This window comes from Pteronotus mesoamericanus, unplaced genomic scaffold (assembly GCF_021234165.1).
Source record: "Pteronotus mesoamericanus isolate MK-2021 breed Mesoamerican mustached bat unplaced genomic scaffold, CSHL_Meso_final contig_502, whole genome shotgun sequence".
Classification (NCBI taxonomy): Eukaryota; Metazoa; Chordata; class Mammalia; order Chiroptera; family Mormoopidae; genus Pteronotus; species Pteronotus mesoamericanus.
The window spans coordinates 6,643,083-6,656,387 of NW_026555187.1; the positions used below are offsets into that span (position 1 = coordinate 6,643,083).

At 42.1% G+C, this 13,305-nt stretch overlaps 1 protein-coding gene across 1 annotated transcript in view; it reads left to right on the forward strand.

Moving 5' to 3' along the window:
• The window catches only part of ADAM7 (ADAM metallopeptidase domain 7), a 41,666-nt gene that overhangs the window by 22,146 nt on the left and 6,215 nt on the right, over positions 1-13,305 (forward strand). The window contains exons 11-20 of the mRNA XM_054578819.1: positions 196-326; positions 1,946-2,120; positions 3,912-4,001; positions 5,005-5,200; positions 5,612-5,714; positions 6,665-6,851; positions 10,534-10,614; positions 11,713-11,791; positions 12,331-12,436; positions 12,750-12,849. Of these exons, the coding sequence (XP_054434794.1) occupies positions 196-326; positions 1,946-2,120; positions 3,912-4,001; positions 5,005-5,200; positions 5,612-5,714; positions 6,665-6,851; positions 10,534-10,614; positions 11,713-11,791; positions 12,331-12,436; positions 12,750-12,849 (1,248 nt within the window). The remainder of the gene's footprint in view (positions 1-195; positions 327-1,945; positions 2,121-3,911; positions 4,002-5,004; positions 5,201-5,611; positions 5,715-6,664; positions 6,852-10,533; positions 10,615-11,712; positions 11,792-12,330; positions 12,437-12,749; positions 12,850-13,305) is intronic.

A 13,305-nucleotide genomic window follows, 5' to 3' on the forward strand; every position in this document is an offset into this window, starting at 1 on the left:
ATCATTTGTCCAACCTCATGATGTAATTAAAGAAGCCGAGGGGCTGAAAACTAGGCAACCAAGCCCATGGCCTCTCAAGTAAGTACTAGCTAAGTAGAAGCGGGGGCACAGGTCTGGACCAGCAGCCCGGAGCACTGTGCTCCGCAGCGCCCTCTCTGGTAGGAATGTCTAATACACACCCTTCTTTGCCATCAGGACCTTTTACCCGACCTTAATGTAGTTGCCAGCAGGATGGCGCACCAGCTGGGCCACAGCCTTGGGATGCAGCATGACGGTTACCCGTGCACCTGTGCTTTGGGGAGGTGTGTGATGGACAGAGGTGGAAGGTAAGGCTCAAATGACATAGAGAACACACTGAACTAGTTTGGGAGTGACTTTTGATTAAAACTCCATGTTGGAGGGGCATGTCGTAATTCTACAGAGTTCTTCCTAATACACTCCAGAAGGTCGATGACAAAAGCAGACATGAAAAGGTGTTTCCTTTTGGCAGCTAAATCTTACCCGTGGGTAGTGTCTTTCCTCGTGATATGATGAAAGAAATTCTAAAACTCCCTCTGGGCATATTGCAAGAGTGCATGACAGTCAATTCATAATTATACCAAGGTGCTTAGGAGAGGAGTACACTCCACGTGCCTTGATTTGTCATCTTTACTATAAGCTATAATTTCCTCTTTTTACTCTTTTCTTAAACATCATGGCCAGCAAAGCCTAACCCTAATCTGACCCCATTTTTCAGTCCTGCCCCCTCATACACATGCACCCTAACATTATCCACTCCTGTCCCTTTGCTTGTCTTCCCCCCACTCTTCAGTACTCACCACTGTCTAATACAATCTACGTTTTACATATTAGAGTTTTACTCTTCCATTAGAATACAAACATTATGAGGTCGGGGGTGTTTGTGTGTTTGTTTGTTTGTTTTTTCTCCTTTGTTCACCGTTAAAGAACCACAGAGCAGAAGAGTCCCGGGCGCACCTGGGGTACTCTGTAGGTACAGAATGAGAGAGTGGCCAGCTCCCTTCCAGCTCAGGATTATCTGCAGTCAGGCCCTAAGCCTTGTACATCTTGGAGCCTTTTCACCGTGGGTACACGTAGCACCTTGTATACACTAAGAAAAAATGTTTCTTGATGGTGGTCAATGCTTCTACGTATTGATTAAATGAAGTAAAGTATCTAAGGCACCGAAGCACAGTGACTGGCATAGAGGAAGAGTTCAATAACTGATATCTACTTTTGTATTATTATCTACATCATTAGTCATTTATTTTCAGGGTTCTACTATCCCTATCTAATAATGTAGTGCATTCAGGACTCTAAACATCCATTTGTATTTAATCATTGCATCAATAATAATGAGAAGGGAGTCAAAGGGAGGTGGAGGGGAGGTGAATTTCAGGGTTGTTGTTTTTTTTTTAATTGTAAAGTTCTTTTTAGAACTACATTGCATTCCTGGGATGAGCAAGGTATTATTAAATAAATCGTTTGTTTTGACATATTTTTATAAAGAAGTACTCTGTCCTAGGCATTGTGCTAACTAGTTTTGTTCTGTTTTTAAATTTGAACATGAATTGAGAAGCTCATAATCTCACATGGACGATAAACAAGTATGTAGACTATTCAAGAACGAATAAAAATTAATATGGAAACGTCAAGGACAAACAGTCAGTCTAAACCGTGGGCTTCAGGAAGGATATTCGGGAAGCAGTCTAGCCAGGGTGCTTTCACGAAAACAGCCTGTGACGGCCGGGCTTCAGTAAGGCATTTTCTGTAATAAACAGCCCGGTGACTCAGCTATGACAGTAAAACCAGAGTAAGAAAAGTAAATGGGCTTTTAGGGTTTCTCATTAAAATTTGTTCTTTCTCGATTATTTATAAAACGTTCACAGCTGTTTACCGGTATGCATTGATATGATTCATCGGTGCTTTGAACTCACCCCATCTCTAGCGTTCCCGCACTAAAATTCAGTAAGTGCAGCAGAATCCAGTACGAGCAATTCCTGAAGGACTACAAGCCAACGTGCATGTTTAATGTCCCGTTTTCTGATAAGTTAAGTGATTCTCCGTATTGCGGAAACAAGAAGCTGGATGAGGGAGAAGAATGCGACTGCGGCCCCGCTCAGGTATTTGCAAACGCTGTTGTCTGTAAGTTACGGCGCGGGTGCTCAGCCAAAAGCTAGGCAGGGGTGTAGCCATCGATCACCCATGGTATTCCTTGTAAAGTTTTTAAAAATGTGCCTTTTCCCCTCATTAGGAAACTAGCTATTGGTGCAGCCTCCTCCAAGGCTTCTCACCGCGTCATGAATTGTGTATAACGATTCAGCTGGAGGTCCATGCTCTCCCGTTGGCCTGGTTTACATAGTAATTGGCTCGTCTTGTGAGACCGGCCCATCCATATTCCTGTCTGATCTGTCACGCATGGTAGAATTCATTCTACAAACTTCTTTGCAGTCAGTCCAGTTTTACTCTGGAAGTTATGAAGTTAGCTTATAGCCTGGTAGGATTGTTCATGCTGTAAGAAAACTGTAATTGAGTAGGAAACTTCCAACTTTTCATAAATTTATTGCAGTCTTGGTCTCTGAAACTTTTATAATCACCCCTTGAGGCAAATTTTAAAGTAATTCTTAATTGGCTTTTCTCTAACATAGAAGTTATTTTTGTCAAGAAATTGTCTAGAATAATTATCAAGTGCGAGTAAATTGGCTAGGGATGTTGGAGTGGGCTGAGATCCTTCATTCTTACCAATTCGCGAGGTTAAGCTGATGCTGCAGGTCTAAGGACCACATTTTGAATGTCTACACTCCAGACACGGCACAATTCAAACAAGTCTCGTAGGATGACAATTACGAGCCTCTACCATTAGAGTGGTACAGGAATGTGTCCAGAGGTTATAACACATCAAATCTTCTCATGTCTTTCATTAAATGTAAAGAGAATTTAGCTTCGGAAATTGATACTTTTGTCCATGTGCCTTCTTTGGAGTGGTTCTACAATTTCATTCTAACACTTGAAGTACCATAATTCAGGGGCCCCCAACCTCCAGGCCACGGACTGGTACTGGGCGGTGGCCCATTAGGAACTGGGCCACACGACAGGAGGTAAGCAGGGGGCAAGCAGGGGGCAAGCAAGTAAAGCTTCCTCCCACTCCCCACCACTTGCATTGCCGCCTGAGCTCCATCCCACCTCCACCCCCGACCCTCTGTGGAAAAATTGTCTTCCAAGAAATCGGTCCCTGGTGCCAGAAAGGTTCGGGACTGCTGCAAGACACATGGCAGTATGCAGACAGTGTTGTTTGCAGTTTAAATTTTGTTTGAGCAGATAGGGTCTAAGTGTCCACCCTCCTGCTATTACTTAATTATGCATTGAAAAAAAAAAACACCCCAGCAAGATCAGGCTGAAATAGTTGGTATCTGGAGGAAAACGTAAAATCGGATCTTCAGCAGTCGTATCACCTGGCACCGCACAGTTAGCAGAGAGAAGCAGCAGGGCCCTCCCAGAGGACCGACAGCGGGAGATCGCACACTGGACTTTGTGTGCTGCCCCGGGAATTCGTCAGCTCCGGGCACAGAACAGCCACATGGGAAAGGAGACAAAGTGAAAGTCTCCAACCCCAGTGGCAAGTGGGAGTCCTTACACAGAGTTGGACAAAAGTAGGTTTACAGTTGCTTCTATGGAAAATAATACAATAACTAATAAATAATAATACAAGAATAAACTCTGTGTTTTGCATACTCACAGCTGTAAACCTTCTTTTTCCCTACCCTGTATAAATATGATAGCCAAGGACCATGCATTTGTATTCAACTCTGAAAGACGAGCGCTGCTAAATTACACAAAAGTGCAACTAATTAACTCTTCAAACAAGAGTCAAACAGCAAACTGATTTCTGATCTTTAATTTTTGGTTCTCGCCAGGAGTGCACTAATCCTTGCTGTGACGCAGACAAGTGTGTGTTGAAGCCAGGATTTACCTGTGCAGAGGGAGAATGCTGTGAAGCTTGTCAGGTAGGACACTTGGCTCGCATTGGGCTTCCCTGTTTTCGGTTTATTAAGTGAACAGACGACCCAAGAGTTGTCTGACTACTGCATGACCCTACGCCACCCGTCCCAGACTGCGGCTGGGCTCGCTGGGACATAGCCTCCTCTGGGATGCTCCGACCTCCGAGCCCTGGGCGGCACTGCGGTGTGGAGAGGGGAGACGTGGGTAAGCGGCGCTTGGTCTTTCAGGAATGGAGTCACATGGCTAACATGCCTCCTGCTCCTCTGTAAATCATTACCCACCTTTTCACCCTCAGCTTGGGGTGATTCCAGCAAGAGTGGACTAACGGGGAAATGGATTAGGCTGGAATGGGAGGTATATTTCTAGGAAACGTGACCAGAAACCCAGATGGTTCTGTTCAAGCATTTACTGACACGTCTCCCACCTTCCTAGATTGTGAAATCACAAAGGAATGGAAGCATGTCTTATTCATCTTGAAATCTTTCCAGAGCTCAGCGCAGTTAAATGCACGTTGAAGGGCTGAATGAGAGAATCCTTCCATGCCGTGCCCTCCAATGAGAACCAGGGAGTTTGTCTACTTCGGGAGAAACTTGATTTCTTGGGAATGGAGATTGCTCCCAATAGGCAGGGGCTCTCAAGGGTGTGTGTGTGTGTGTGTGTGTGTGTGTGTGTGTGTGTGTGTGTGGTGGTTGGGGGAGGGGAGAAGCTCCGGAGCAAGGATCGAAGAAGGCAGAGCATTTGTTCATTTCTCCAATTCACGTCCATTCCAATTCTGCCCAGCACCATTCTAATACCAAATTTCAAAAACACCGTCTTAGCGTTACTTAAACTAATACAAGCCAAGGCAGTCGCCAATGATGGTAATTCTCAGTGGAACGGAAAAAGAAGTTACAATTCGGCCCTAAAACTTTCTTTAGGTAAATTGAATGGGCCAGCCTTCCTTCTGCTCACTGCACCTTATCTACCTAAATGTGCCCAAGATTCAATCTCTTCGTTTGTCTTCAACAGATGAAAAAAGCAGGGTCTATTTGCAGACCAGCAAAAGATGAATGTGATTTTCCTGAGGCGTGTACTGGCCACTCTTCTGGGTGCCCCAGGGACCAATTCCAAGTAAATGGCCTCCCTTGCAAGAATGCAAAAGGCTACTGCTTCATGGGGACGTGTCCCACGCGGGACGACCAGTGCTCTGAGCTGTTTGATCACGGTGAGAGACGGCCCCGCTGGCGCCTGCTAACGCTGGCAGCCATCACCTCTTTCATTGCCTTGTGCTGGGGCCAGAATGGGAAATCATGCTATTTGCGGAATTTGCTTCAAGGTATTACCCAGCATCTCTTCACATACTACCTTTAATATTAATTGTTATTACCTCTCATAGTAATTCACTATCTCAGTATGTGGATTAAGGTATGTTTATTGCTTTTTTATGTCCATACTAAAATAGCCTCCTGAGGGACTAAAATAGTTTTTAATTACTTATGTACCCCATTCTGCTTCACCATTATATAATGCTGAAATTTCAGTGACATCAGAAAAAGAAAATATTTTATAATGAGCAATATAAAATAATGAACAATGCTTTTGTGGTTTCACCTTTATTGTACTGTTTTGCACCCAGAGGCCAAAGACAGTCCTGAGGTCTGCTACATGATGAATAAAAGGGGAAACAGATTCGGCTACTGCAAAAGCAAGGGCAGCAGATTCATTCCCTGTGAGGAGAAGTAAGTGCCCTCTCAGGAAGCTTTGCAAATCAGAGCAGCTGTTGTTCTGACTGTTGCTGGGAGGAAGCTGGGGCGAGGGAGGCGGGAGGGGGCGAGCACGCACCCGCTACGGCGTCAGCCGGCGCTCACGCGCTCTATGTAGTGGCTGAAGGTCATGGACTTGGTTGGAGGAATGATGGGGAACATTTCGGATTCTTAGTAGAGAAAGGGAGGGGAAAAGCTGCAAAAGGGAAAGGAAGACACAGGAAGAGGGGGAAAGTACGTAAAGAAGGGCACCGAAGAAGAGAGAAGGAAAGAGTGGAGCCATGAAAAGAAAGGTAGACGTTGAAATTGGAAGGCAATGGGAGAAGTGGAAGTCGGGCCTGATTTTTAAAGCACGAGCTGAGCCATCCTGGCCTGTTTGTCACCGACACCAGGCAAGGCCTTCTGGGGTCCACAGAGCAGGCTGGGACTGAAAACAGCTGCAAAAACCTAGGGTCGAGTTTGCTTTGCTCCTAAATCTAGTGATGAAAATGGGCAGTCATTTAACTTCCCTTATTTCCAATTACTTCCTAATCTTTAAAATGGAGGTTATAATAATAGCAAAGTTTATGGTGAGAATCAACGAATGTGCTCTATGCAAGAGAGGATAAGGAATCTTAGCATCCTGATTAAAGTTATGCTAATTCAAATTACTAATGAAAATACCCTTCTGTAAATTTGAGCTAATGTTGATGTGTGAGGGCCGCAGGGATATCAGAAGCCGTGATCATTTCATACCTTTACCTGTTTGTCTCGGTTGCCAGCTTCGGGACTTGGTGGACAGCAGTTTACCCCGCCTCTCTTGGCCCTGTGCAGCTGGCGGATCAGCCTGGGTCTAGGAAAAAGTGGCCAGGCCACTTCGGGGCAAGCCTAGTCTCTCAAGTTCCATTTCTGGTCCCAAGTCTGAGACTCTCGTCCCTTCTCTTCAGAAACGTCAAGTGTGGAAAGATATACTGCACCGGTGGGCAACACTCCTCTGTCCTCGGGGAAGAAAAGATCTACCACCTTCAGGTGCCAAAGCAGAATATCACCACTGCTTGCAAAACCTTTTATTTATATCACAATTCTAAAGATTTTGGCCTGGTTGCTCCTGGAACAAAATGTGCAGATGGAATGGTAAGATGAAAACTCTTTCTTTTATGAAAACTTCTTGGTTCAGCCACTTTAACACACCTTTGGATCCTATAATTGGTTCCAGAGGGCCTATATATGAGAAAGCAGGGGAAAAAAAAATAAGGTATCTTTTTTTTTACTGAGCAGAGTAGCAATAGCATTATCACACATATTCATTTTGTCAGATATTTATGATACAAACGATATGTAAGTGTTATAAATGTGCTTAATTAGCATCTTACGGTAGACATCTAATGAAATTATAGATATAATTTTTGAATAAATTAGATTATGAAGTAGCCATACATTTTTCATTTATTTTATTCATTCAGCCACGTTCACTGGGCACATTGCATGGTGCCGGGACTGGGCAGGGCCCACGGGATGCCGAGACGGGCGCCCTGGAGAAGTTCATAGGTTAAATGAAATGTATCATTACCACCCAGCACAAGAGCTTTCATAGTGATGCGCCCAAAGAGCCTTTGAGCCTGAAGGACTGACTTCACTTATAGAACATGGAATGGCTTCTTCTAATGCCATATGAGTGACATTTCAGCTTTGACTGATGAACAATGTTTTTCAACACAGAGAAAATGAAAAAAGACTTCCTAAAAAGTCTTTTATATGCCATGTTACAAGGTGTGTAGCATAGTCAGATAACGGACCATTTCAGGGTGACTGGAGTTTTGGGTGAGCTGAAAAAAAAAATACATTTGAATCAGTAGAATGAGGTTGTATTGGAAAGGGTTTATTATTTCAAGATGAAACTTTAGAATGCATACTGAAAACAACAGCCAGCTCATCAATGCTTTTTAAAAAAGATTTCATTTATTTATTTTTAGAGGGGAAAGGAGGGAGAAAAAGAGGGAGAGAAACATCAATGTGTGGTTGCTTCTTGGACGCCCCCTGCTGGGGACCTGGCCCGCAACCCAGGCAGGTGCCCTGACTAGGAACCAAACTCATGACCATTTGGTTCTCAGGGCAGCACTCAGTCCACTGAGCCACACCAGCCAGGGTTCATTAACATTTATAAACACAAGAATATATGGAAAACATATAAGACTTTATTTAAAAATTAACTATTTTGAAATTGAATAGTTTTTTTCTGTGATGTGGCTTCCCCTCTTTATGCCAAAAGTTACAAACATTACAGCGTCCCTCATATAATGCAATAGAGAAATGAATTGGAAAGCAAAAACTCAGAATGTAAAAAAAAAGATTAGACTTTAAGAACTTAATGAAGACCAATATTTCAAGAAACTATTTAATTATACAGCGTCCCATTAAAAGAACTAAATAAATATGAAAATGGGAAGAGATCTCTCTTTGTGAAAATTGAGTTATGTGTACCAACCACAGTCTAGAAAGTTCAGGGATTTTTAAAAAGATAGAGTGCGATGCATCAGGTTAAAATAAAATACCAAACAGTATTTTATTCACTTCAAGTAAGGAAAGTCATCCAGAAGCACAAGGTAGAAGTATGACATTCACTTCATACAGCCCCATTAGGAGTGGCAGGGGTTGGACAGAGCGGGGCTAGAGGAGCAGTTGTTAAGGAGCGCAGCTTGACCTTACAAGTACAGTGTGGCCACGTACCACTGCATGGAGCACCTATTCTTCCAAGAGCAGTCTTAGTCCCGAAATTTACTGACCACAACGGTGCTGTTCTTGGACCAATTCCTGGTGAGGGAGCCCAGTCATGGCAAATGCCAGTCTATGGAGGTGTCACAAAGACACTAGGTACAGAATTCATTTTAGTTTTCCATTGAGATGTTATTTTTAGACACAAGGAACTTAAAGTATATAAAAATATTCTACTGTCTCTTCATAGTTATTTTTTATGCATTGGTTATATTGCAGAGCTTAGGACAGGGCCAATAAGAAAAGAAAAGGAAAGAAGAGAGAAGCGAAGAGAGGAGAAGGATGGAGCAGAGGGAAGAGTAGAAGAGAGAGGGAAAGGAAGGAAGGAAGTTAGTCTGACCTGTGGCACAGAGGAATTGCTGTAAAACTCTCTCTTTAGTTATCTCTTCATCACACATACAAAAAATTAAAAAATATAAATCAGAAGTATCTCACTATTTCCATCTAGTTGAGATCTCCCTGGGTTTTAAAACAAAGTCCCCAGTGTTCAATCATATACAGTCACGTGCAACGCAACCACGTTGCGGGCAACACCAGGCTGCACACGCAGCTGCCGCCCGGTGAGATCAGGGTGGAGCTGAGTGTCCTGCAAGAAATGGAAGGACAGGTGGTCCAGGAGGACTTTTTCTCTGATGGCAGCAGTATCTGCGAGGCTCGGCAATAGATTCCCTCTCACCGACGGCACCTCACTTTTGAGTGCGCGGGCTGCACGCCAGTCCGTCACCACTGACCCGGGCCAGCGCAGAGGAGCCTGTCCCCTAGCGCTGCGTATCCAGAGGGCAAGGGCGCTACAGCCCTCGGTGTCGCTTGCTTGGCTTCTGCGCACAAGGCTGCAAGTTCTTTGGGGAGGACCTAAGACCCCGTGCAAGGACACAGGTCCACAGGAAGTACCTTAACAAGTAATTTTTCTTTTTTAAATGTGATTTTTTCCAGTTTATTATTTTTAATTGTTTATATTTTTTGTATTAGTGTCAGGCATACAGCAGAGTGATTAGACAATCATGTACTTTACCACGTGTTCCCCTGACATTTCCAGCACCCACCTGGCCCCATACACAGTTTTTACAATATAATTGACTATAACCCCCATGTTGTAATTTACATCCCTGTAGCTATCCTGTAACTACCTTTATCTTTTAACAAGTATTAAGTGCCTTTGCCACTTTAGTAAAAAGTTTCCTGTGGTAGCCTGTTTCTGTACTTTGGAAATATTTTCAGGTTGTAATGATGCGAAACATGGATGTTTTATTTCATCCATTAATTTAATGACAGGCAGAGCCCTTTGTCACAGGTAGGGTCAATAAAACGGGCAATAAAGTTCCAAAGTAAAGATATCAGGTCCTCCATTCTACACCCTCTCCCCGTCAAACCCCCTCTTTTCTTAAGAATTCCACCAAGTTCATTAGCCTGACCAATGGCCAATCACCCAAACCGCATCACCACGCAGCTCCCGTTCCCTCACCTCCCGCCTTGGTTTCTCCTTCCTGCTGACCCCCAGGCCGCCTCTCCCTCCCGCCCTCCCTCCCGTCACGGAGAAATAAGCCTACGCCTATGCAGTCAACTAATCTTCGATGAAAGCCCCAAGAATATACAATGGGGAAAGCAGTCTCTCTAATAAATGGTGGTGTGAATGCTGGATATCCACAGGCAAAAGAATGAAATCAGACACTTACCTTATGCCACAAATAAAAATTAACTCAAAATGGATTAAATACTTAACTATAAGGGATGAAACAGTAAACGCTTAGAAGAAAACATAGGGAGAAAGCTTATGGACATTGGTCTTGGCACTGATTTTCTGGATGTGACACCAAAAACATGCAGATCCCACTTGAAGAATCAATAAGACACAGACATTTCTGTGGTTAAGGAGTTTGTGTGTAACGGCACTTGAATGCAGAGCGCATTATTTTTCAATGGCCACCAAAGATGAACAGAGAATTTTGTATTCCACGGAAGATTCTACATGTGACTGTTCACAGTAAAAACTACGTAAATACTAAGGGCATGTTATTCCAATTTATCTCGGTTATATCATTTCTAGGTGTGCAGCAATGGCGAATGTGTGAATATTGAAAAGATCTACAATTCAACCAATTGCTCCTCTGAGTGCAATGAAAACGCTGTAAGACTTGACTCCTTTTTAAATTAATGCCTTCCCAGACATTTACTTCCCTAGGGCTTATTCCTGGGCCTGTGTGTGAGAGTGTGTGTGCACATGTATGTGTGCATGTATGTTTGTACGGTGAGTTTTAAATCAAATGTGTGTTTGGGAACCATTTTTTCATATATCATCAATAAAATTAGTCCCAAGAGCCAAGTCAGATATTATATATAGATATTGCCAGTATATGTTTTTTTATTAGACTGGTAATCTAGAAACCCAGTAACTTATGTACATATGAAGTTTAAACCTAAAGTTTAAAGTTGGATCTATCATAATATTACTTAGAGTTAACTTACCTAAACCTCGACATTTGCCTTTTGGAAAAAAACAAAACATTATGCATTTTTTACTCAATTAACACTATTCAATAACATTAGTGCCAAGTAGTCATGTTTGTGAATAACATCTTTCCTAAGCTCAATTAATCAGGAACACTGCTATTGAGTTGCATATGTATCAGGCACTCTTTCAAGCACCTTATATACATATTAAATTTTAAAAGCTTCATAACAACTTAAAAGGTGAGTCCTATTCCTATACTGACTTTTACAGATGAAGAACAAGTCACAGTTTTTGTGGAAGGAAACGCTGAGATTAAACACAGGAAGAGTGTGTGTTCTCAGCCATTCACAATGCTTTTCGATGAACTAAGCATTGCTCCCCGACTTCCATCCCACAGTAATATCGCCTCATTATTGTCAGGCCTGGGTAGAGCCTGTTCTTCAGCTGTGATACATTCGACTCTGGCAGGGGTTGTTCCTTTGCTGACACGGGTGCCTTCTGGAAAGATCACCCAAGTCGTCTTGTTTATCTGGTTTCGAATTTGAATCATTCTCTGGTTCACAGGCCATCTTCAAAGGTGGTCGATTCTTGTATTTTGTTTGCTTATTTCTTTTGAGAATTGATTTCAGTGTGCAGTTTAGTTAATTGATTGATAGAAAGTGTGTGTGTGTGTGTGTGTTTGGTGTCGAACTAGCCAGCATCAAGCTAAGTTAAGTACAACACACAGCTCCTGTCAGTCATTTGAGAAAATGACACGGTTGCCTACTCTTCCAGGTGGATGGCAGTGACCTCGAGTGCCTGTGTGAGGAAGAAGAAGTATTTGTGGATTGGGAAGAGACCTTAAATGTCACCAGTGAGCATCCTAGAATATACTGTCTTGTATATATCAAAAGCATAGCCAGTGAAAAAGCTTTTTTCTTCTTGTCTGAGTCTATTACATATATGTTGTGTTTCTGTATGCATTTGTATGGTCTTTTAAAATTATTTTGCATATATAAATGCCCAAATTTGAGTTTACTCTCATTGCTTTTTAGAATTAATATACCTTTTCCCAGTTAAATTCGGATTAGGTATTCTAGGAGCCTGTAACCCAACAAGGCTTCTTCAGAGTCTGTTAATTGATAATCAAAACTTATCTGCTGTTTATGGTTCTCTTGCACATAATGGAATCTTGGGTGGAGTGATAATTGTTAATATAGATGACAATTTGTATAATATTTTGATCTTTTTCTTTATATGTAAAAAAATTGTTGTCAGGGGAGGGTATCAAAGTCTTTTAAGAAAAGGAGAACCAGGCTTGTAATAGCTCAGTTAAATGTTAATATTCTACAGTCCTAAAGTCGAAATCCTAGTTGAAACTCAAGTTTCTTTGTTTGTTTTTCTCCATTCCAGATATCTCCATACTGGTTGTTGTGCTTGTCTTGGGTATTATCGGTGTTGGGGCTATTGCGTTATTGATTCGTTCCCAAAAATGTATTAAGCTGAAGCAAGAGCAGAGGTATGTCTGTACTTTCTATTTGTTGAAGAGGGCCGTTATTGAGACCACGCTGGCTTTGTGGCCAGAGAGGGTGCTTGATGGGTACAAAGTATGACCTCTTATTAAAGACTGAGTAAGAGTAGCAGTAAATCAAGTTCTCATCATACTGTTTATCTCAATGTTTTTTTAAATACTAACTTTGCTTCCTCCCTCATATTTAATTGTTATAGAGTATAACCTGAGTATCAGTCTTTTGAAAATCTCCTAGATGATTTAATGTCAACCACAGGCTTATCCCACATCTTGTGTCAACATTCAATTTCCTTCCTGACAGCCCGGCTCGAGAGGCACGGGGAGTGGAGAATAAAGGGTACTTCGGTGATGAGCAGCAGACAAGGACTGAGCCCATCTTACCTGATATTCATCCCCTACACGTAAGATAATTTTGTTTGCAGTAGTTGATTAATTAATTAAAGAGCAATTGTCTGTGTGTTTGAAGTGGAACCAGCCCTAAAGCTGATGAGGTAGGAGGTGCAGAACAGTTTAACACAATTCCATCCCATCAAGTCTTCAGTCTACATATGGGGAGGAGCACATGGCAGGACTCAAACAAACCAAGACACTATTTCAGAGCAAACTTTATTGCTTAAATAAAATACTGATTTGTGTACTACTGGAAAAAAGTATAAACATAAACCATATTCTGGAACAAAAACAAGTCTTAATAAATTTAAAAGAGTTGAAGTCAAACAAAATATGTTCTCAAAATAAAATTGCATTAAAAAATCAGTAAAAGAAAGATACTGGGATAAACTCCAATTAAAAATTAGACAAGTTTCAAGGAACCCAAGGACCAATGAAAAAAATCAAGAGAAAAATTAGAAAGTACT